The 25,862-nt window shown below is 43.8% G+C and overlaps 1 protein-coding gene across 1 annotated transcript; it reads left to right on the forward strand.

The window, feature by feature from the left end:
- The first annotated feature begins 193 nt into the window (after positions 1-193).
- KCTD9 (potassium channel tetramerization domain containing 9) lies at positions 194-23,395 on the forward strand. The gene is made up of 12 exons (XM_071579254.1): positions 194-267; positions 5,533-5,654; positions 9,069-9,112; positions 11,691-11,787; positions 12,010-12,068; positions 13,184-13,312; positions 15,111-15,178; positions 15,277-15,372; positions 18,207-18,356; positions 19,524-19,629; positions 20,935-21,068; positions 21,232-23,395. The coding sequence occupies exons 1-12, from the start codon at positions 220-222 to the stop codon at positions 21,346-21,348; spliced, it is 1,170 nt and encodes a 389-aa protein (XP_071435355.1). The 5' UTR covers positions 194-219; the 3' UTR covers positions 21,349-23,395.
- The last annotated feature ends 2,467 nt before the right edge of the window (positions 23,396-25,862 follow it).

Here is a 25,862-nt window from a genome sequence, read left to right on the forward strand (position 1 = left end):
TCCACGTGAATTCATTCAACGGCCGCACCCACGTGACGCGCAACAACCAATCACAGGCGCCAAACAGCATATTATGCAAATAACCCATCTTTGTCCCGCCTCCCCAGGGCGGAGCGCGGTGGTGATTGGACAACGTGCGCTGCTGCGCGGCGCTGATTGGCCACGCCTCACGTCTGTCAACGCTCGGGCGCTTCCGGGTGCGGCGGCGGCGGGCGCAGCATGAGGCGGGTGACGCTGTTCGTGAACGGCACTGCCCGCAACGGGAAGGTGAGGCCTGGACGGACCCACCGCGGGGCTGCTGCCGTGGGGTGGGCACACACCGGGCATGGCTGGCCCCTCCGGAGGGGTTCCGGTCCCTCCAGGGCGGCCCGGCCCGCGGTGGGGCCCGGCCGAGCGCTCCGGTGGCTCCTGGGCCTGGTGGGCGCCCTGTGGGGGGCTGAGGGAAGGCCGAGGAGTTTAAGGAGCTGTTGGGGACGCTCTGTGGCTTTGCTGGGTCGGTGGGGTTGGTTGTGACAGCGCAGCCCGGTGGGGGGACCCTTTGGGGGTACCCACCCCGGGAATTATCGCCCCTGGGTGGTTAAAGCTCTGTGAAAAGCAGCGAGGGTGGAGAAGGGACTGGATGTGGCTCTGAGTGTCCTCTGAAACACCTCCAGGGACAGAGAATCCAACATGTCTTGATCCAACCCTACTGTGATCACCAGCCCAGGGCACAGAGTGCCAGAGTGATCCCAGTGGGGTTGGATCAAGGGTTGGATTTGATGATCTCAGAGGTCTCTTCCAACCCAAGTGAGAAGAGCAACGAGGCTGGAGAAGGGACTGGAGCACAAGTGCTGTGGGGAGAGGCTGAGGGAGCTGGGGGTGTTCAGCCTGGAGAAGAGGAGGCTCAGAGGTGACCTCAGCACTGTCTGGAACTGCCTGAAGGGAAGTTGTGGCCAGCTGGGGGTTGGTCTCTTCTCCCAGGCACTCAGCAATAGGACAAGGGGGCACGATGGGCTCAAGCTCTGCCAGGGGAAATTGAAGTTGGAGAGCAGAAAGAAATTCTTTGCAGAGAGAGTGCTCAGGGATTGGAATGGGCTGCCCAGAGAGGGGGTGGATTCCCCATCCCTGGAGGGTTTGAACCTGAGCTTGGCCGTGGCACTGAGTGCCATGATCTGGTAAAGGGACTGGAGTTGGACCAAGGGTTGGACTTGATAATCTCAGAGGGCTTTTCCAACCCAATCCATTCTATGATTCTTTGATTTTATGGATGTGGCACTGAGGGAGAATCCACCATGTCTTGATCCAACCCCACTGTGAGAATCCATGTCTTGATCCAACCCCACTGGGATCATCATGTGTTGATCCAACCCCACTGTGATCACCAGCCCAGGGCACTCCGTGCCCTGGGCTGGTGATCACAGTGGGGTTGGATCAAGGGCTGTACTTGGTAATCTCAGAGGGCTTTTCCAACCCAATCCATTCTATGATATCCTCACAAGGGTGGGACTAGTTGGTTTCCAGGCCTTGCCAGGAGGCCCTGGGGCTGCAATGCCAAATTTAAGCCTGGATTTGCTGTTGCCATTCATATTTTGGGTGCAGGAGGTGACAGGACTTGGCTGGTGTAGTTCTATTGAATGTTCCCCACCATCCTGATACTCCATCCTTAGAGTTACTGTGGCTGTACTTTAATCTTAGAGTTTATAAATGGTACCCATGATCCTAATTTCTTCATCCATTTGATGGGACTGTACTTTAATGGAATATTTCTATTAAATTTTATCCATTATCCTGATTTTTCCATCCACAGACAGTTGATGTGACTGTACTTTAATAGTATATTTCTCTTAAATTTTACCCATTATCCTAATTTTTCTATTTACAGAAGTTGATGTGATTGTCCTTTAATGGAATATTTCTGTTAAATTATATCCATGACCCTCATTTTTCCATCCACAGGAGTTGATGTGATTGTCCTTTAATGGAATATTTCTATTAAATTATATCCATTATCCTGATTTTTCTATTCACAGGAGTTGATGTGATTGTCCTTTAATGGAATATTTCTATTAAATGTTATCCATTCTATTAAATGTTATCCTGATTTTTCCATCCACAGGAGTTGAGGAGATTGTCCTTTAATGGAATATTTCTATTAAATTATATCCATGACCCTCATTTTTCCATCCACAGGGGTTGATGTGATTGTCCTTTAATGGAATATTTCCCTTTAATTTTATCCCTGATCCTGATTTGTCCATCCCCACAGTTGATGTGATTGTCTTTTAATGGAATATTTCTATTAAATTATATCCATGATCCTGATTTTTCCATCTCCAGGAGTTGATGTGTTTGTCTTTTAATGGAATATTTCTATTAAATTTTATCCAAGTCTGACTATTTCATCCACAGACAGTTGATGTGGATGTCCTTTAATGGAATATTTCTATTAAATGTTATCCCTGATCCTGATTTTTCCATCCACAGACAGTTGATGTGACTGTACTTTAATAGTATATTTCTATTAAATTTTACCCATTATCCTAATTTTTCTATTTACAGAAGTTGATGTGATTGTCCTTTAATGGAATATTTCTGTCAAATTATATCCATGACCCTCATTTTTCCATCCACAGGGGTTGATGTGATTGTCCTTTAATGGAATATTTCCCTTTAATTTTATCCCTGATCCTGATTTTTCCATCCCCACAGCTGATGTGATTGTCTTTTAATGGAATATTTCTATTAAATTATATCCATGATCCTGATTTTTCCATCCCCACAGCTGATGTGATTGTCCTTTAATGGAATATTTCTCTTTAATTTTATCCCTGATCCTGATTTTTCCATCCACAGACAGTTGATGTGATTGTCCTTTAATGGAATATTTCTATTAAATGTTATCCCTGATCCTGATTTTTCCATCCACAGGAGTTGAGGAGACTGTACTTTAATGGAGTATTTCTATTAAATTTTATCCAAGATCCTGATTTTTCCATCTACAGAATTTGATGTGATTGTCTTTTAATGGAATATTTCTCTTTAATTTTATCCCTGATCCTGATTTTTCCATCCCCACAGTTGATGTGATTGTCCTTCAATGGAATATTTCTATTAAATGTTGTCCATGATCCTGATTTTTCCTTCCCTCAGTTGATGTGACTGTCCTTTAATGGAATATTTCTGTTAAATGTTGTCCATTATCCTGATTTTTCCATCCCCACAGTTCATGTGATTGTCCTTTAATGGAATATTTCTGTTAAATTATATCCATGCTCCTGATTTTTCCTTCCCTCAGTTGATATGATTGTCCTTTAATGGAATATTTCTACTAAATGTTGTCCCTGATCCTGATTTTTCCCTCCCCACAGTTGATGTGATTGTCCTTTAATGGAATATTTCTATTAAATTTTATCCATTATCCTGATTTTTCCATTCACAGACAGTTGATGTGATTGTCCTTTAATGGAATATTTCTATTAAATTTTATCCATTATCCTGATTTTTCCATTCACAGACAGTTGATGTGATTGTCCTTTAATGGAATATTTCTATTAAATGTTATCCCTGATCCTGATTTTTCCTTCCCTCAGTTGATGTGACTGTCCTTAATGGAATATTTCTATTAAATGTTATCCCTGATCCTGATTTTTCCATCCACAGGGGTTGATGTGATTGTCCTTTAATGGAATATTTCTATTAAATGTTATCCCTGATCCTGATTTTTCCATCCCCATTTCCCAATATTCTCCATGATCCTGATTTTTCCATCCACAGACAGTTCTTGTGATTGTCCTTTAATGGAATATTTCTATTAAGTGTTGTCCATTATCCTTATTTTTCCATCCCCATTTCCCAATATTCTCCATGATCCTGATTTTTCCATCTACAGAAGTTGATGTCATTGTCCTTTAATGGAATATTTCTGTTAAATTATATCCATGACCCTGATTTTTCCATCCCCATTTCCCAATACTCTCCATGATCCTGATTTTTCCATCCACAGACAGTTGATGTGACTGTCCTTTAATGGAATATTTCTATTAAATTTTATCCCTGATGCTGATTTTTCCATCCACATTTCCAAATACTGTCCCTGATCCTGATTTTTCCTTCCCTCAGTTGATGTGATTGTCCTTTAATGGAATATTTCTGTTAAATTTTATCCATTATCCTGATTATTCCATCCCCACAGTTGATGTGACTGTCCTTTAATGGAATATTTCTATTAAATGTTATCCATGATCCTGATTTTTCCTTCCCTCAGTTGATGTGATTGTCCTTTAATGGAATATTTCTATTAAATTATATCCATGACCCTCATTTTTCCATCCACAGGGGTTGATGTGATTGTCCTTTAATGGAATATTTCCCTTTAATTTTATCCCTGATCCTGATTTTTCCATCCCCACAGTTGATGTGATTGTCCTTTAATGGAATATTTCTATTAAATTTTATCCATTATCTTGATTTTTCCATCCACAGGAGTTGATGTGACTATCCTTTAATGGAATATTTCTTTTAAATTTTATCCATTATCCTGATTTTTTCCATTCACAGACAGTTGATGTGATTGTCCTTTAATGGAATATTTCTATTAAATGTTATCCATGATCCTGATTTTTCCATCCACAGACAGTTGATGTGATTGTCCTTTAATGGAATATTTCTATTAAATGTTATCCCTGATCCTGATTTTTCCTTCCCTCAGTTGATGTGATTGTCCTTTAATGGTGTATTTCTATTAAATTTTATCCCTGACCCTGATTTTTCCATCCCCATTTCCCAATACCCTCCATGATCCTGATTTTTCCATCCACAGACAGTTCTTGTGATTGTCCTTTCATGGAATATTTCTGTTAAATTATATCCATTATCCTGATTTTTCCATCCACAGACCGTTGATGTGATTGTCCTTTAATGGAATATTTCTATTAAATTTTATCCCTGATCCTGATTTTTCCATCCCCACAGTTGATGTGACTGTCCTTTAATGGAATATTTCTATTCAATGTTATCCATTATCCTGATTTTTCCATCCACAGGAGTTGAGGAGATTGTCCTTTAATGGAATATTTCTGTTAAATTATATCCCTGACCCTGATTTTTCCATCCCCATTTCCCAATACTCTCCATGATCCTGATTTTCCCTGCCCTCCAACCACTCCACGTGTCTTTCCTTCAATCTCACCCTTCTAAACCTGTCCATGATCCTCCTTTTTTCCCACCCTGAGTGCCAACAATGGGCCTCCAATTCAACCTTTGAGCTCAGGGAGGGACAAACACTTGGAGCATCAAAACCAGCACCAATTCTTTGGGAAAATCAAGATCTGACTCACCCTGTTCTTGCTCAACACTCATTTTTTCCCTGCTGCTCTTGGGGTCTTGGGAGCTGTGCAAGACCCAGGTGGGTTTGAACCAAAATCCTTCTGTATTTCCCTCCCTCTGTGAGAGATATTTTAATTAAGAATCTCTATTAATAACCTGGCTGGGTGTGGAATGGCAGAGTTGTACAAACCCAGTTTGCTGAAGCTGTTTTTGGTTTTCTCTCCCCAGGTTGTGGCTGTTTATGGGACGCTCTCAGACCTGCTCTCTGTGGCCAGTAACAAGCTGGGAATCAAAGCCACCAGTGTGTACAATGGCAAAGGGGGACTCATTGATGACATTGCCTTAATTAGGTGAGGCTTGGCCAATTAAATGCACATCAGGATTAATCATCCTCCCTAATCAATAACCAGGACTCATTGATGACATTGCCTTAATTAGGTGAGGCTTGACCAATAAAATGCATTAAGGGACCAGCCTGTTAATTCCCCTTAATCAATAACCAGGACTCATTGATGACATTGCCTTAATTAGGTGAGGATTGGCCAATTAAATGCACATCAGGATTAATCATCCTCCCTAATCAATAACCAGGACTCATTGATGATATTGCCTTAATTAGGTGAGGATTGGCCAATTAAATGCACATCAGGATTAATCCTGTTAATCCTCCTTAATCAATAACCAGGACTCATTGATGACATTGCCTTAATTGGGTGAGGATTGACCAATTAAATGCATTAAGGGACCAGCCTGTTAATTCCCCTTAATCAATAACCAGGACTCATTGATGACATTGCCTTAATTAGGTGAGGATTGGCCAATTAAATGCACATCAGGATTAAGGGACCAGCCTGCTAATTCTCCTTAATCAATAACCAGGACTCATTGACTGTAATTAGGTGAGAATTGGCCAATTAAATGCACATCAGGATTAATCCTGTTAATCCTCCTTAATCAATAACCAGGACTCATTGATGACATTGCCTTAATTAGGTGAGGGTTGGCCAATTAAATGCACATCAGGATTAAGGGACCAGCCTGCTAATTCTCCCTAATCAATAACCAGGACTCATTGATGACATTGCCTTAATTAGGTGAGGATTGGCCAATTAAATGCATTAAGGGACCAGCCTGCTAATTCTCCTTAATCAATAACCAGGACTCATTGATGATATTGCCTTAATTAGGTGAGGATTTACTAATTAAATGCACATCAGGATTAAGGGACCAGCCTGCTAATTCTCCCTAATCAATAACCAGGACTCATTGATGATATTGCCTTAATTAGGTGAGGATTGGCCAATTAAATGCATTAAGGGACCAGCCTGTTAATTCCCCTTAATCAATAACCAGGACTCATTGATGACATTGCCTTAATTAGGTGAGGATTAACTAATAAAATGCATTAAGAGACCAACTTGTTAATTCTCCTTTATCAATAACCAGGACTCATTGATGACATTGCCTTAATTAGGTGAGGATTGGCCAATTAAATGCATTAAGGGACCAGCCTGTTAATTCCCCTTAATCAATAACCAGGACTCACTGATGACATTGCCTTAATTAGGGGAGGATTAACTAATTAAATGCACATCAGGATTAAGGGACCAGCCTGTTAATTCCCCTTAATCAATACCAGGACTCATTGATGATATTGCCTTAATTAGGTGAGGCTTGGCCAATTAAATGCCCATCAGGATTAATCCTGTTAATTCTCCCTAATCAATATCCAGGCCTTCATTCCAAACACACATTTTAATTTCCAACCTGGATTCTCAAAGGGCTTTTCATCCCCCCAGCAAAAAACAATCCTGGATTTGGAATTTCAGGGCATTTCTTGATTGATTGATCATTTCTTGATTGATTAATCATTTCTCCATTGATTGATCATTCTCTATTGATTGATCATTTCCCCATTGATCATTTCTCCATTGATCATTTCTCTATTGATTGATCATCTCTCCATTGATTAATCATTTCTCTGTTGATTAATTATTTCTCTGTTGATTGATCATTTCTCTATTGATAATCATTTTTCCATTGATGAATCATTTCTCCATTGATTGATAATTTTTCTATTGATTAATCATTTCTCCATTGATCATTTCTCCATTGATTAATCATTTCTCCATTGATTGATCATTTCTCCATTGATTGATCATTTCCTCATTGATTGATCATCTCTCCATTGATTGGTCATTTCCTCATTGATTGATCATTTCTACATTGATTAATCATTTCTCCATTGATCATTTCTCCATTGATTGATAATTTTTCTATTGATTACTCATTTCTCCATTGATCATTTCTCCATTGATTGATCATTTCTCCATTGATTGATCATTTCTCCATTGATTGATCATTTCTCTATTGATTGATCATTTATTGATTGATCATTTCTCTATTGATTGATCATCTCTCCATTGTTGGATCATTTCTCCATTGATCATTTCTGTATTGATTAATCATTTCTCCATTGATTGGTCATTTCTCCATTGATTGATCATTCCTCCATTGATTGATCATTTCTCTATTGACTGATCATTCCTCCATTGATTGATCATTTCTCCATTGATCATTTCTCCATTGATTGATCATCTCTCCATTGATTGATCATTTCTCCATTGATCATTTCTCCATTGATTGATCATTTCTGTATTGATTGATCATTTCTCCATTGATTGATCATTTCTCCATTGATTGATCATTTATTGATTGATCATTTCTCCATTGATTGATCATTTCCCTGTTGATTGATCATTTCTCCATTGATTGATCATCTCTCCATTGATTGATTATCTCTCCATTGATTGATCATTCTCCATTGATTGATCATTTCTCCATTGATCATTTCTCCATTGATTGATCATTTCTCCATTGATCATTTCTCCATTGATTGATCATTTCTCCATTGATTGATCATTTATTGATTGATCATTTCTCCATTGATTGATCATTTCTCCATTGATCATTTCTCCATTGATTGATCATTTATTGATTGATCATTTCTCTATTGATCATTTCTCCATTGATTGATCATTTCTCCATTGATTGATCATTTCTCCATTGATCATTTCTGTATTGATAAATCATTTCTCCATTGATTGATCATTTCTCCATTGATCATTCTCCATTGATTGATCATTTCTCCATTGATCATTTCTGTATTGATTAATCATTTCTCCATTGATTGATCATTTCTCCATTGATTGATCATTTCTCCATTGATCATTCTCCATTGATTGATCATTTCTCCATTAATCATTTCTCCATTGATCATTTCTCCATTGATTGGTCATTTCTCCATTGATTAATCAGAGCTTGATACAAACTGTGATTGAGACCTTTGACCCTTCCTGGGGTTAAAATCCCTCCTGGCATGGTGAGATCTGGGAAATCTATTTATTTACCAGGAAATCCCACTATTCCAGGCAACCTTTGGATCAGAATTTTTCCTGAAAAAAGAGACAAATTCTGTCATTTTTTTGCCTTCCAGAATAATCCCAGACTGGGGAGAAAAGCAGCAATTTTGTAATAATTTCTGAGTACCAAAAATTCTCCTTCCTTGGTTCATACAGATAAATCTTTAGTGAAGTGAATCCATTAAAATCCACTGAAAAATAAAAATAAAAACCAGCTAATGAAGTTCCAGCTAATGGGAACTGGTTATAATTTACCTGAAAATAGCCAGGAGGGGGTTGCTTGTCATGAGATGCACAAAAAATTCTAATTAATCTTCTTTTTCTCCTCCTCTCCCCTCTCAGGGATGATGATGTTTTGTTTGTCTGTGAAGGGGAGCCCTTCATTGGTAAGTCTGTCAGTCTTAGATTTGGATATAAAATAAAAAAAAATATATAAATTCCCTTTAATAGAAAGAGCTTTTATTTTGCTTTAGTATCAATGTCTGATATTTGTATATAAAATAAAAAAAAATAAAAATTGCCTTTAAGAAAGAGGTTTTATTTTGCTTTCATATCAATGTCTTATATTTCTATAAAATAAAAAAAAATACATAAACTGCCTTTAATAGAAAGGTTTTATTTTGCTTTGATATCAATGTCTTATATTTGTATAAAATAAAAAAAATACATAAACTGCCTTTAATAGAAAGGTTTTATTTTGCTTTGATATCAATGTAAGTCTTATATTTGTATATAAAATAAAAAAAATACATAAATTGCCTTTAATAGAAAGAGCTTTTATTTTGCTTTCGTATCAATCTCTTATATTTGTATATAAAGTAAAAAAATATATAAATTGCCTTTAAGAAAGAGGTTTTATTTTGCTTTCATATCAATGTAAGTCTTATATTTGTATATAAAATAAAAAAATACATAAATTGCCTTTAATAGAAAGGTTTTATTTTGCTTTTGTATCAATGTAAGTCTTATATTTGTATATAAAATAAAAAAAATACATAAATTGCCTTTAATAGAAAGGTTTTATTTTGCTTTCATATCAATGTAAGTCTTATATTTCTATAAAATAAAAAAAATATATAAATTGCCTTTAATAGAAAGAGGTTTTATTTTGCTTTCGTATCAATGTCTTATATTTCTATAAAATAAAAAAAATATATAAACTGCCTTTAATAGAAAGAGGTTTTATTTTGCTTTCCTATCAATGTCTGATATTTGGATATAAAATAAAAAAAAATAAATTGCCTTTAATAGAAACAGCTTTTATTTTGCTTTTGTATCAATGTCTTATTGTATATAAAATTAAAAAAAATATATAAATTGCCTTTAATAGAAGGAGGTTTTATTTTGCTTTCCTATCAATGTCTTATATTTCTATAAAATAAAAAAAATATATAAACTGCCTTTAATAGAAAGAGGTTTTATTTTGCTTTCCTATCAATGTCTGATATTTGTATATTTAATAAAAAAAATATAAATTGCCTTGAATAGAAAGAGCTTTTATTTTGCATTCCTATCAATGTCTGATATTTGTATATAAAATAAAAAAAATAAAAATTGCCTTTAAGAAAGAGGTTTTATTTTGCTTTGATATCAATGTCTTATATTTGTATAAAATAAAAAAAAATACATAAACTGCCTTTAATAGAAAGGTTTTATTTTGCTTTCCTATCAGTGTAAGTCTTATATTTGTATAAAAAATAAAAAAAATATATAAATTGCCTTTAAGAAAGAGGTTTTATTTTGCTTTCCTATCAATGTAAGTCTTATATTTCTATAAAATAAAAAAAAAATATAAATTGCCTTTAATAGAAAGAGCTTTTATTTTGCTTTCTTATCAATGTCTTATATTTCTATAAAATAAAAAAAAATATAAATTCCCTTGACTAGAAAGAGGTTTTATTTTGATTTCATATCAATGTAAGTCTTATATCTGTATATAAAATAAAAAAAATATATAAATTGCCTTTAACAGAAAGAGGTTTTATTTTGCTTTTGTATCAATGTCTTATATTTCTATAAAATAAAAAAATATATATAAATTGCCTTTAATAGAAAGAGGTTTTATTTTGCTTTCATATCAATGTAAGTCTTATATCTGTATATAAAATAAAAAAATATATAAATTCCCTTTAACAGAAAGGTTTTATTTTGCTTTCATATCAATGTAAGTCTTATATTTCTATAAAATAAAAAAAATATATAAATTGCCTTTAATAGAAAGAGGTTTTATTTTGCTTTCGTATCAATGTCTTATATTTCTATAAAATAAAAAAAATATATAAACTGCCTTTAATAGAAAGAGCTTTTATTTTGCTTTCCTATCAATGTCTGATATTTGGATATAAAATAAAAAAAAATAAATTGCCTTTAATAGAAACAGCTTTTATTTTGCTTTTGTATCAATGTCTTATTGTATATAAAATTAAAAAAAATATATAAATTGCCTTTAATAGAAAGAGGTTTTATTTTGCTTTCTTATCAATGTAAGTCTTATATTTGTATATAAAATAAAAAATATATATAAATTGCCTTTAATAGAAAGAACTTTTATTTTGCATTCCTATCAATGTCTGATATTTGTATATAAAATAAAAAAATATAAATTGCCTTTAATAGAAAGAGCTTTTATTTTGCATTCCTATCAATGTCTGATATTTGTATATTTAATAAAAAAAATATAAATTGCCTTGAATAGAAAGAGATTTTATTTTGCTTTCGTATCAATGTCTTATATTTCTATAAAATAAAAAAAATATATAAACTGCCTTTAATAGAAAGAGCTTTTATTTTGCTTTGATATCAATCTAAGCTTTTATTGCCCGTTATTTTCAGAACAGGGAAGTAATTAAGAAAATATTCACAATTATTTCCTAATGGCCACTCTTTTGGCATAACAATTTAATGTATTCAAAGGATGTATTTCTGTGTAAATCAATAACCTGGGCTGTGTTTGTGCCCCTGCAGATCCTCAGAGTGATGGGAGAGCTCAGGAGGAGCTCACAGGGGCCCACACAGACTGGCTGACCCTCAACGTGGGGGGCAGATACTTCACCACCACAAGGTAAAAAAAAAAATGCTTTTAGACCCCCCCCCCCCCAAAAAAATAGGATTTCAGGGCAGCAAAAAAAGCTTGGAAAATAACTCACCATGCAGCAGGAGCTTCTCTGACTTCTCCAACTTTCCCCGTGTGTTTTTTCGCCGCCCCAGTTTGGCGAGAAATTAAATTGTTAAAACATTTTCTTTATGAAATAAAAGGCAAATTTCCCCTGCCTTGGTTTTCCAGGAGCACTTTGGTTAACAAGGAGCCTGACAGCATGTTGGCCCACATGTTTAAAGATAAAGGTGAGTAGTTTGACATAAACTTGATTTTTTTTCAAGTAATAAATTAGCAAAATAGGCAAAAAACACTGTCAGGACTCTAAAAACACCAAAAATACCAAATCAGAACATAAAACTGGTTTTTTAATAACTCCTTATTTCTCTGTTGCCCTCCTGATGTTTTTGGACTGAAAATGTAACTCCCATCCATATTATTTGAAATCCTTTTTTTGTTTGTTGAGTTGATTTTAGGTTGTCATTTTTTCTGTTTGTTGATTTTAGGTTGTCATTTTTTTCTGTTTGTTGAGTTGATTTTAGGTTGTCTTTTTTTCTGTTTGTTGATTTTAGGTTGTTATTTTTTCTATTTGTTGATTTGATTTTAGGTTGTCATTTTTTCTGTTTCCTGAGTTGATTTCAGGTTGTCATTTTTTCTGTTTGTTGAGTTGATTTCAGGTTGTCATTTTTTCTGTTTGTTGATTTCAGGTTGTCATTTTTTCTATTTGTTGAGTTGATTTTAGGTTGTCATTTTTTCTGTTGAGTTGATTTCAGGTTGTAATTTTTTTGTTTGTTGATTTCAGGTTGTCTTTTTTTCTGTTTCCTGAGTTGATTTTAGGTTGTCATTTTTTCTATTTGTTGAGTTGATTTCAGGTTGTCATTTTTTCTGTTTCCTGAGTTGATTTCAGGTTGTCATTTTTTCTGTTGAGTTGATTTTAGGTTGTCATTTTTTCTGTTTGTTGATTTCAGGTTGTCATTTTTTCTATTTGTTGAGTTGATTTTAGGTTGTCATTTTTTCTGTTTCCTGAGTTGATTTCAGGTTGTCATTTTTCCTGTTGCATCGTGCTGAGTTTTCTCAGGAGAATCAACCCTTGGGAGACCATCAGACTAAAATCTTAGTGCTGCTCTTATTCTTATGGATGTTATAAAATATTTGGGTTATTTACAGCAGCAGCAGGTTGATTTTAAGGTGGTTTGTCCCCCCATTTCAAGGGGATTTTTCTCCTTTTCAAAACAACGTGTGTTTCACATCCCGCCCCGCTTTGGTAACAAAAACCTGCAAGTGAAGCAAAATAACACATCAAATTGAATTCTATATATTAATTTATCCAACTTAATGATCTATTTATATGTTGTGGCCACAGATGCCTGGGGAAACAAGCAGGATCAGAGAGGAGCATTCCTCATTGACCGAAGCCCTGAGTACTTTGAGCCCATCTTGAACTATTTACGGCACGGACAGCTCATTGTTAACGATGGTATTAATTTGTTGGGTAGGTACCACCTGTCTGACCTCTCATTCTTCCTCCTGGGGAGCTGAGCTGGGCCCTCAGCTGAGGCCAGAGGGGCCTTTGGGTGCTCATCAACGTGGTTTGCTTGGAGTTCCTTTCGTCTGGTTTTAGTCTTGAGCGTTGCAGGTTCATGTGGTTGATTTAGTGGAGGTGGGCTGGAGTTAGTGGAGATGGGCTGGAGTCAGTGGAGGTGGGCTGGAGTTAGTGGAGGTGGGCTGGAGTTAGTGGAGGTGGGCTGGAGTCAGTGGAGGTGGGCTGGAGTTAGTGGAGGTGGGCTGGAGTCAGTGGAGATGGGCTGGAGTCAGTGGAGGTGGGCTGGAGTTAGTGGAGGTGGGCTGGAGTCAGTGGAGGTGGGCTGGAGTCAGTGGAGCTGGACTGGAGTTAGTGGAGCTGGGCTGGAGTCAGTGGAGGTGGGCTGGAGTCAGTGGAGGTGGGCTGGAGTCAGTGGAGGTGGGCTGGAGTTAGTGGAGATGGGCTGGAGTCAGTGGAGGTGGGCTGGAGTCAGTGGAGGTGGGCTGGAGTCAGTGGAGGTGGGCTGGAGTCAGTGGAGGTGATGGGCTGGAGTCAGTGGAGGTGGGCTGGAGTCAGTGGAGATGGTGGGCTGGAGTTAGTGGAGATGGTGGGCTGGAGTTAGTGGAGATGGGCTGGAGTTAGTGGAGATGGGCTGGAGTTAGTGGAGATGGGCTGGAGTCAGTGGAGGTGGGCTGGAGTCAGTGGAGGTGGGCTGGAGTCAGTGGAGGTGGGACGGAGTCAGTGGAGGTGGGACGGAGTCAGTGGAGGTGGGACGGAGTCAGTGGAGGTGGGACGGAGTCAGTGGAGGTGGGCTGGAGTCAGTGGAGGTGGGCTGGAGTTAATGGAGGTGGGCTGGAGTTAGGGGAGATGGGCTGGAGTTAGTGGAGGTGGGCTGGAGTTAATGGAGGTGGGCTGGAGTTAGGGGAGATGGGCTGGAGTTAGTGGAGATGGGCTGGACTTGATGGAGATGATGGGCTTGAGTTAATGGAGATGGTGGGTTTGAGTTAATGGAGATGGTGGGTTTGAGTTAATGGAGATGGTGGGTTTGAGTTAATGGAGATGGTGGGCTTGAGTTAATGGAGATGGTGGGTTGGAGTTAGTGGAGATGATGGGCTGGAGTTAGTGGCGGTGAACTGGAGTTAATGGAGATGGTGGGCTGGAGTTTGTGGAGATGGGCTGGAGTTTGTGGAGATGGGCTGGAGTTAGTGGAGATGGGCTGGAGTTAGTGGAGGTAGGTTTGACTTAATGGAGATGGGCTTGACTTAATGGAGATAGATAGGCTTGGCTTGATGGAGGTAGGTAGGCTTGACTTGATGGAGGTAGGTGGGCTTGACTTGATGGAGGTAGATAGGCTTGACTTGATGGAGGTAGATAGGCTTGACTTAATGGAGGTAGATAGGCTTGGCTTGGTAAAGGTGGGCTTGGCTTGGTGGAGGTGGGCTTGGCTTGATGGAGACGGGCTGGACTTAATGGAGATTGCTTAATGGAGGTGGGCTTGAGTTAATGGAGGTGGGCTTGACGTGATGGAGATGGGCTGTTTGTTTATCTTGGGAGCCTTTCAGTTTTCCCTCCTGGATTCCTGCCTGGAATTCTGGAGTTGATACGTTGCAAACTTCCTGGCTGAGTTATTTTTCCCTTTTAGCTTCAAGCAAGCTTTTCCTCTGCCCAGTTCCATCTAATCCCATGTCTGTGCTTGCTCCCCCATGGGGAGAAGGGTGATCCAGGATTAACAATTCCCTGGAAATAACAATCCCTTTTATTTTTCCAGGTGTCCTGGAAGAGGCCAGATTTTTTGGGATCGATTCACTCATCGAGCACCTCGAAGTAGCCATTAAGGTAACTTGGTGGAACACCTGAATGCCCCTGCCCTGCTCCTCCAGGGGCTGCATCCTTTAGTGCTGGCTGTGTCAGCTGTTCCACAACATTCCCAACAGAATTCCCAGCCAGCTGAGGATCACTCTCCCATCTCCAGGAAGGAGTTTGTGCGCTTCCTGCTGGCAACTCCCACCAAATCCGAGCTGCGCTGTCAGGTGAGGCCACACACTTGTCTTCCAACAAAATTCTGGGAATTTCTTCCCAACATCTGCTCTAAACCTTCCGAGTCCTGCCCTTTGGCCACCCCAAGCCATGCAGAGGTCCAGGCTGGGCACAGAGTGGCTGGAGAGCAGCCAGGCAGAGGGACCTGGGGGGACTGAGGGACAGGAAGCTCAACAGGAGCCACCAGTGTGTCCAGGTGGCCAAGAAGGCCAAGGGGATCCTGGCCTGGATCCAAACTAGTGTGGCCAGCAGGCCCAGGGCAGTGACCCTTCCCCTGGACTCTGCCTTGGGGAGGCCACACCTTGAGTGTTGTGTTCAGTTCTGGGCCCCTCAGTTGAGGAAAGAGATTGAGGGGCTGGAGCGGGGCCAGAGAAGAGCAACGAGGCTGGAGAAGGGACTGGATGTGGCACTGAGTGTCCTCTGAAACACCTCCAGGGACAGAGAATCCAACATGTCTTGATCCAACCCCACTGGGATCACCAGCCCAGGGCAATCTGTGCCCCACTCTGTGCCCTGGGCTGGTGATCCCAGTGGGGTTGGATGAAGGGTTGGATTTGATGATCTCAGAGGTCTCTTCCAACCCAAGTGAGAAGAGCAACGAGGCTGGAGAAGGGACTGGAGCACAAGTGCTGTGGGGAGAGGCTGAGGGAGCTGGGGGTGTTGAGCCTGGAGAAGAGGAGGCTCAGAGGTGACCTCAGCACTGTCTGGAACTGCCTGAAGGGAAGTTCTGGCCAGCTGGGGGTTGGTCTCTTCTCCCAGGCACTCAGCAATAGGACAAGGGGGCACGATGGGCTCAAGCTCTGCCAGGGGAAATTGAAGTTGGAGAGCAGAAAGAAATTCTTTGCAGAGAGAGTGCTCAGGGATTGGAATGGGCTGCCCAGAGAGGGGGTGGATTCCCCATCCCTGGAGGGTTTGAACCTGAGCTTGGCCGTGGCACTGAGTGCCATGATCTGGTAAAGGGACTGGAGTTGGACCAAGGGTTGGCCTTGGTGATCTGGGAGGCCTTTTCCAACCCAATCCATTCTATGATTCTGTGATTCTCTTTTATCTTAAAACCATTGACCCCTGTGCTGGCTTGTGAAGGTCAATAATAACGATCCCAGGCCTGGGGATGAAAACTGGAATACCTTTATTGAACACCCAACACCCAATTTAAGGTTTCAGGGCATCACATGCTAATAGGGAGGAAGGGTTATGGTAATCATGGGAGGGATTATTTTAATTAGGGGATTGCCCAATGCTTGGTAAGTTACAGAAACAGTCACTGTTCTGTTCTGTCAGGGATTTACATGAGGGAAGAGAGCAAGGGGTTACAGCATTGTCTGATAACATTCATTCTGGAGTCCTTTCTTATCTCAAGGCAGGAGACAGATTATCATCAAGTTGAGCATCACCAGGCCCTTTCTGTTCTTGGTGATGGAATTTCTTTCATCCTTTGTTGACCAAGTTTCACTGTTTAAGCTTATCAGTTTCTTGCTCTTTGGCAGCTCAGTTTTCAGAACCCAACACTGGCTCTCTCTGGAGTGTTGGGATCTGGTGCTGGAATGTGCCAATGGGAAATTCATCAGTGTGTTCTTTTGATTTTGGTTCTGAGCTGGGGCACAGTGACCTTGACTTGGCACTCAGGTGTTCTTTGGGCTGCTCTCCTGCTTCAGGGGGAGGGTTTCCTGGAGGAGCAAATCCTTCAGCTGCTCCATTTAAATGTCAAACAAACCAAGACAGTTCTTGAGAGCTTTGCATTTGCATTTCATTCCTCTTATGGTCTTGTGTGTATTTATCTGTACAGAAACATGGACTGGTTTGGGTTGGAAAGAACCATAAAGATCATCTCATTCCACCCCTGCCCTGGGCAGGGATACCTCCCACTGTCCCAGGGACACCTCCCACTGTCCCAGGGACACCTCCCACTGTCCCAGGGACACTCCCACTGACCCAGGGACACCTCCCACTGTCCCAGGGACACCTCCCACTGTCCCAGGGATACCTCCCACTGACCCAGGGACACTCCCACTGACCCAGGGACACTCCCACTGTCCCAGGGACACCTCCCACTGTCCCAGGGACACCTCCCACTGTCCCAGGGACACTCCCACTGTCCCAGGGATACCTCCCACTGTCCCAGGGACACTCCCACTGACCCAGGGATACCTCCCACTGTCCCAGGGATACCTCCCACTGTCCCAGGGACACTCCCACTGTCCCAGGGACACCTCCCACTGACCCAGGGACACTCCCACTGTCCCAGGGATACCTCCCACTGACACAGGGACACCTCCCACTGTCCCAGGGACACTCCCACTGTCCCAGGGACACCTCCCACTGTCCCAGGGACACTTCCACTGTCCCAGGGACACCTCCCACTGTCCCAGGGATACCTCCCACTGTCCCAGGGACACTCCCACTGTCCCAGGGATACCTCCCACTGTCCCAGGGACACTCCCACTGTCCCAGGGTGCTCCAACCTGCCCTTGGACACTCCCAGGGATGGGGCAGCCACAGCTTCTCTGGGCACCCTGTGCCAGGGCCTGCCCACCCTCACAGGGAAGGGTTCCTTCCTAATACCCCATCTAACCCTGCCCTCTGGCAGTTTAAAAACCATCCCCACTTGTCCTGTCTCTCTGCCCATATCAAAAGTCCCTCTCCCTTCTTTTTAGAAGCCCCTTTAGCTGGTGGGGGCCCTTCAGGACCTTCCAGAATCTCTTGTTTATCTTCTCTATCTATATTTATATACACACTTACATATATGTAGACAATTCACTGCCTTGTGTCCTGATCCAGCCCTTTCTCTCTGTAACCTTTCTAAGGGTTCCTTCCTTGGCATTTTCAGGGGCTCAACTTCAGTGGGGCGGATCTTTCCCGCCTGGATCTTCGCTACATCAACTTCAAGATGGCCAACCTGAGCCGCTGCAACCTGGCCCATGCCAACCTGTGCTGTGCCAACCTGGAGAGAGCTGACCTGTCAGGATCTGTGCTGGATGTAAGAGCTGCTGCACCTGGGAGGGCTGGGCTGGGCTGGGCTGGGCTGGTGTTACCAGGGGGTGGTTGGCACAAACACAGCAGTGTCAGACACCAAGGTCGTCAATGCAGCGCTCCAGGCTGGGCACAGAGTGGCTGGAGAGCAGCCAGGCAGAGGGACCTGGGGGGACTGAGGGACAGGAAGCTCAACAGGAGCCACCAGTGTGTCCAGGTGGCCAAGAAGGCCAAGGGGATCCTGGCCTGGATCCAAACCAGCGTGGCCAGCAGGCCCAGGGCAGTGACCCTTCCCCTGGACTCTGCCTTGGGGAGGCCACACCTTGAGTGTTGTGTTCAGTTCTGGGCCCCTCAGTTGAGGCAAGAGATTGAGGGGCTGGAGCGGGGCCAGAGAAGAGCAACGAGGCTGGAGAAGGGACTGGATGTGGCACTGAGTGTCCTCTGAAACACCTCCAGGGACAGAGAATCCACCATGTCTTGATCCAACCCCACTGTGATCACCAGCCCAGGGCACAGAGTGCCAGAGTGATCCCAGTGGGGTTGGATCAAGGGTTGGATTTAATGATCTCAGAGGTCTCTTCCAACCCAAGTGAGAAGAGCAACGAGGCTGGAGAAGGGACTGGAGCACAAGTGCTGTGGGGAGAGGCTGAGGGAGCTGGGGGTGTTCAGCCTGGAGAAGAGGAGGCTCAGAGGTGACCTCAGCACTGTCTGGAACTGCCTGAAGGGAAGTTGTGGCCAGCTGGGGGTTGGTCTCTTCTCCCAGGCACTCAGCAATAGGACAAGGGGGCACGATGGGCTCAAGCTCTGCCAGGGGAAATTGAAGTTGGAGAGCAGAAAGAAATTCTTTGCAGAGAGAGTGCTCAGGGATTGGAATGGGCTGCCCAGAGAGGGGGTGGATTCCCCATCCCTGGAGGGTTTGAAACTGAGCTTGGCCATGGCACTGAGTGCCATGATCTGGTAAAGGGACTGGAGTTGGACCAAGGGCTGGACTTGATGATCTGGGAGGGCTTTTCCAACCCAATCCATTCTAGGATTTGATCAATTGTAGTTACAAAAGCTTTTACACTTCACAGCAACAATTGAGTAGGAGTCACTTCCAAAGCAGAAAGTTGAAGTATAATCTGCTTGGTTTTCTTGTCATTCTCCCCTGTCCCTGCCATGCTGTGTGTGCCAGTGTGCCAACCTGCAGGGGGTGAAGATGCTGTGCTCCAACGCGGAGGGGGCGTCCCTGAAGGGCTGCAACTTCGAAGATCCCTCAGGCCTCAAAGCTAACCTGGAAGGTGAGAAGTTTCTGCCTGTGCATCTGTGCAAGCTGAAACCTGTGTTTGTGTTTTTATGTGGCACAGAAAAGGTCCAGCTGTGGTTTGTAGTACCCTGAGAATCACAGAATGAGACTGTTCTGAGTTGGAAGGACCCACAAGGATCATCGAGTCCAACTCTTCAGTCAATGGCCCACACAGGGGATTGAACCCATGACCTTGGCATTATTACAGCCAAGTTTTAACCAACTGAGCTGATCTCAGTGGCCCCTCAGAAGAGCTGGACTGAGTGTGGGACCATCTCAACACTGAATCCCCACTTCTGCCTTGTCCTCTCCCAGTTCCCAGTGTGGAGCTGCTCTGCTTGTGGCTGGTTTGTGGAGCGGCTGGTTTGGTGGAGCTGTTGAGCTTGTGGCTGGTTTTGTGGGGCTGCTGTGCCTCTGACTGGTTTTGTGGAGCTGCTGAGCTTGTGGTTGGTTTTGTGGAGCTGCTGTGCCTTTGGCTCGTTTTGTGGGGCTGCTCTGCTTGTGGCTGGTTTGTGGAGCAGCTGGTTTGGTGGAGCTGCTGTTCTTGTGGCTGGTTTGTTTTGTGGAGCTGCTGTGCTTGTGGGTGGTTTGGTGGAGCTGCTGGTTTCGAGCTGCTCTGCTTGTGGCTAGTTTGGAGCTGCTCTGCTTGTGGCTGGTTTTGTGGAGCTGCTCTGCTTGTGGCTGGTTTTGTGGAGCTGCTCTGCTTGTGGCTGGTTTTGTGGAGCTGCCGTACCTGTGGCTGGTTTGTTTGGTGGAGCTGCTGTGCCCTCTGACTGGTTTTGTGGAGCTGTTCTGCCTCTGCCTCGTTTTGTGGAGCTGCTGTTGGTACCTCTGGCTGGTTTGGAGCTGCTGAGCTTGTGGCTGGTTTTGTGGAGCTGGTTTTGTGGCTGGTTTGAAGCTGCTGAGCTTGTGGCTGGTTTGAAGCTGCTGAGCTTGTGGCTGGTTTTGTGGAGCTGCTGAGCTTGTGGCTGGTTTTGTGGAGCTGCTGTGCCTGTGGCTGGTTTGGTGGAGCTGCTGTGCCCTCTGGCTGGTTTGGTGGAGCTCCTGTGCCTGTGGCTGGTTTGTTTGGTGGAGCTGCTGTGCCCTCTGACTGGTTTTGTGGAGCTGCTGAGCCTGTGGCTGGTGTGGTGGAGCTGCTGTGCCTGTGGCTGGTTTGGTGGAGCTGCTGTGCCTGTGGCTGGTGTGGTGGAGCTGCTGTGCCTGTGGCTGGTTTGGTGGAGCTGCTGTGCCTCTGCCTGGTTTGGTGGAGCTGTTTTTGTGGCTGGTTTTGCTCACAGAGCTCCTCCTGTGTGTGTCCCAGGTGCCAACCTGAAGGGGGTGGACATGGAGGGCAGTCAGATGACAGGAATCAACCTGCGAGTTGCAACGCTGAAAAACGCCAAACTCAAGAACTGCAACCTCAGAGGAGCAACGTTGGCAGGGACTGACTTGGAAGTGAGTGAGGGTTCAGTTTATATCCCAGTCAGCTGGAATTTGGGGATTGCTGCTTTGGGCTGACTTCTCCAGCCCCAGAGTGGAGTTAACTGGAGTCAGAGTAAAGGTTTGAATTGAGTTCTGAGTGCACTCAATTAACACTTTGCTTTCCTCTGCCCTTCAGAACTGTGACCTGTCAGGCTGTGACCTCCAAGAAGCCAACCTGAGGGGCTCCAATGTGAAAGGAGCCATCTTTGAGGAGATGCTGACCCCCCTGCACATGTCCCAGAGCGTCAGATAGGGAGGAGAACATGGCCAGGAGGAAGGAATCCAAGCATTTATCAGGACCTGCTTCACCTCCTCCCCTTCCTGAGTTAGAAATCATGGTTATCACACAACTCACATTTGCAGTAGTGCCTAAGTAGACTCTTTTTGATCACTTTTAGGGAGGGAGGTTTTGTTTCAGAGGCAGAAACAGAGTGAGGAAGGGGCTGGTTCTGGAACCAGAAAGTGTGGCTGGTTTAGGGGGGAGGGTTCAATCCTTTCATTGTTCAGCATTGCCTCACTTTGGAATGCATTTTCTTTTATAAAGCACAATATATGCAATTCTATTTATGAAATCTGTAGCTGCAATATGAATAGAAAATGTTATTCCTGTCTAGTAGCAACCAAGTTCAGGTTTACAGGTAGACAAATGTATTTACAGGCAGTGTCTTCATTCCTGCAGGGTGTTAATGGCAGGGCTCAGGTGAGGCCAGGAGGTGTTCAGGTCTCTTCTGGGCTGGAAGAAGGGACTGACTGTCCTCAGGTACTGCTGGGGAGCACTTTGAGTGCAGTTTTAGAGCAGCTTCATCACCTAAATGAGCAGAGGAAGCTGCTTCCCTGCAGGGACCTGCCCACACCCAGCTCTGGGCAGAGATGGCATTTCTTAGTTAATCCTCTCCAAATGAGTGGGAAATTGCACTATCAGTCACAGCTGGTAACAAGAATTCTGCTTTCTGTGTCCTGGCCACTCCAGACTGGAGTTGCTGTAGCTTTTTCATGCTTTGTTGGGAGTTAAATGTACAGAGGAGAACACAGGAGTGTCCCCATGGCAGAGAGAAGCTCTGGGGCCACAGCTCCTTCTCCCCACTCCTCTCCCACCTCCAGCAGGTGAAGAAATGGCCCTGTGTCCCCTCTGGACTATGCAAACACTCCCTGAGAGCTTGAGCATAACCCTTTTCCCAGCCACAGCCACTCTGGGCTGCTTCAAGTGGCTGGCAGAGCATCTTGCCTGGGGCCCAGAGCCCTTCCAGACTCCCTTTACCTGTGGAAAAAGCAGGGAAAGGTGATTTTTGGTGGGAGTTGGGCAGGGCAGGAGCCTCTGAGCATCCCTTGCTGTGGGGCTGCCCTTGAGCTGCTCCACTGGAGGATCAACGTAGTTCTCAACTAACATTTATTTTAGACACAATCAAAAAGCACATGGAGAGATACCAAAAAACCAGGAGAAAAGGTGCATCAAGAACTTACCTCAGAGATGCTTTCACCACCCCAAAGTTCAAACTGACCTTGAATCTAAGGAGGTGCAGCTGTTACAGGGAGAGTAAGAACCAGGGGATCCCAAAAAAACCTGGAATTTGGGGCCCTGGTTGGAGTTTCCCAGGAGTTGGGGCCCCACAGTTGTGCAGTGGGTTTTCTCTTGCAGTGCAATTCTCTGTCCTCAAGTCTTGTTGTGTGTGTTGTTACAAAAAAATGCTGCTTTGCCACCAATCTGGGAAGCTCAGTGATGATTCTGGATCAGGATAGGATGGAATTTTTAGGGGGAATTGCAGGATTCTCCCTTCTTTTCAAGTTGGCTTGACCCAGGTGTGTGCCATGAACTTCCAGGACTCAAAATCCCATTGTCATGTGGGTCAAAATTGGGATTATTTCCTCCAGATTCCTCTGGATAATTCTCTAGGATAACACCATATCCTTGGTGAATGCCCTGTAGATTCCAGGGAAATCTCTCAGTGGGATTTTGGAGTCCTTTCTCCCACCCCAAGGCTTTCCCTGGGGGGAAAATGTGTGTGTTGCAGTAGGAGAAGATTCCTAAGGCTTAGAGAAATAAATGAATTATTTTTCTTTATCATATTTTGTAGCTGGCAGAAGTAAAATATTGTATGGGGGGGGGGAAAAAAGACTCTATTTTCATAATCACTGTGTATAAAATAATCTTATTTGATCTTGAATAATCACAGCATGTGGCATCACCATTCACAGCTGAATTTAAGGTACCTCTTTTGCTATGACAGAGCTGGATGAGGAGCCCCAAGGGGCCTGTGCAGAAATTCCAGCCTAATTTAAGTTGCATTAATAAAAGTGTGAAAGAGAAAAGTGTGTCTTGCTTGTCTTAATTTAAATAAACAACCCCACACAGGAAGAATCTAAGCCTAAAATTATTGTGGAAAAACAGAAGGACTTTGGGGGGGTTTCTGCAGGTTCTGATACAAAAATTCAGAGAATTTTCATGAGGGTTTTTTTTGTTGATTTGTCATTAATTTCCAACACTTTTCAGCTTTTTTGTCCCCATACTTAATAAAGTACTTAATAAAATGGAGGCAGAATTCTTTGCCCCCCAATTCCACAGGTTTGTGGAGAGGCTGATCCTCACCCAGGCCCAAAATCTCATTGTGGGATTCTCTGAAATGCTCCAGCACAGACAAACATTGGCCTTGGCTTTGGTGATTTGAGAGGAATAAACTGATTGTACAAACTCATCATACAAACAGCATTTCTGGGGGCTGTGGAGCAGCTGGAGAGCAAAACCTCTGGTTGGTGGCTCAGTTTGGCACCTCCAGCACAGGCCTTGGGGCAGGAGGGGTGTCTGAAAAGCCCAGGAGGTGCCCCCTGGGTTGGGAAGTGTGTCCAACACTCCTGGGAAAAGAGATCTGGGTATTGGGATGGGAATCACCAGCCCAGGGTTTCATGGAGTCCTGGAATGGGGTGGGTGGGAAGGGACATTAAAGATCATCCAATTCCACCCCCTGCCCTGGGCAGGGACACCTCCCACTGTCCCAGGGACACCTCCCACTGTCCCAGGGGGCTCCAAACTGGCCTCGGACACTCCCAGGGATGGGGCAGCCACAGCTTCTCTGGGAATCCCATCCCAGCCCTCCCCACCCTCACAACCAACAATCCCTTCCCAATATCCCACCTCACCCCACTCCCTGCCAGTTGAAATCCATCCCAGTGCCAGTTGAACCCCAAGTCTTTCAGCTGCCTCTGGGCTGGAGCTGAGGAGGGGCTGAGACCCCCAGAGCTGCTGGTGGGACGGAGCTGGAGCTGCCAGGGATGGGCAGGAGCCCTGGAATGGGGTGGGATGGAGGGACCTTGAAGGTCACCCAGTGCCACCCCTGCCCTGGGCAGGGACACCTCCCACTGTCCCAGGGGGCTCCAGCCTGGCCTTGGACACTCCCAGGGGTGGGGCAGCCACAGCTTCTCTGGGAATCCCATCCCAGCCCTCCCCACTCACCCAGGGAGGGATTTCCCCCCAAAATCCCATCCAACCCTTGGCAGTGGGACACCATCCCCGTTGTCCTGTCCCTCCAGGCCCCTGGGAAAAGGATTTGGGAGTCCCACCCCCAACAGCAAATCCAGTAGCAATAAAGCTCTTTTTCAACCCACCAGCCTCGTCCACTTGAGCAGTTTAATCCCAATTTGCATTTTGCAGAGCAGAGACATCAAGGCACTTCCATTGAGATATTAAGGAGGAGGAATTCCTTCCCAATATCCCACCTATCCCTGCCCTCTGGCAGTGGGAAGCCATTCCCTGTATCCTGTCCCTCCATCCCTTGTCCCAAGTCCCTCTCCAGCTCTCCTGGAGCCCCGTTAAACCCTGGAAGATGCTCCAAGATCTCCTGGAATCCTTCTCTTCTCTAAGCTGAACAATCCCATCATTCCCAGCCAGGAATTCCTTCCCAATATCCCATCTAAACCATTCCCTGTGTCCTGTCCCTCCATCCCTTGTCCCAAGTCCCTCTCCAGCTCTCCTGGAGCCCCTTTAGGCCCTGGACAAGTCCTTGACTTCCATGAAGGCACCAACCAGGACTGGCAAGGAGATCCCTCTCCCCAAACCAGACAATGCTGCAGTTCTGGGATCTTTCCTGCTCCATCTCCATCCCCCAAATCAGAGCAGTTTGGTGTTTCCACCTCTCAGAGCTGGGAAAGGTTCTGTGGAAACCAAACCCCACCTGTGATCTTGCTGTTAACCTCCTTTCTGGAACTTAGGACTGGCCTGGAGTTGAGGAGGAGCTCACTGAGCTTTGGGAGCTGTGGAGAATCCTGGAATATTCCCAGTTAATGGGACCCACAAGGAGCACAGAAGTCCAACAGCTGTAACAGAAACCTGTGGAGAAAGAGTTGCTGAAAACTGTCCAGGGCAAACTGTGATTAAACTCAGAGAATTAATGAGCTGCAATTACTGAGCCAACAAGGCCCCCTTATCTCTTTAATTGTCATCCCTCAGAATCACAAAAAATCTTTTATTTGCCTTTAAATGGCCTTAATTTTGGCAAGACTCCTGAGGGAAGGAAGGAGCCTCCAACCCTGCCAGGAAAATCCTCTGTGCCCAAGGCAGAGGAACATCCTCCCACTAAACCCAACTATTTTCACAGCTTGAGCAGCTCCTCAGCTGAAGTTAAATGTTGGCTGCCCTTGCCATGAGTGGGAGGAGCATTAGGGCAGGAAGAATGACTCCTTGCGGAGAGTCATTAAATCCTCCTTAAATTATTTACTTCTTAAATTACTTTTAATCCCTCAAGCTCCGACAGGTCCCAGGAGCCAGAACAGAGGATG

Source organism: Pithys albifrons, chromosome 29 (assembly GCF_047495875.1).
Source record: "Pithys albifrons albifrons isolate INPA30051 chromosome 29, PitAlb_v1, whole genome shotgun sequence".
Lineage (NCBI taxonomy): Eukaryota > Metazoa > Chordata > Aves > Passeriformes > Thamnophilidae > Pithys > Pithys albifrons.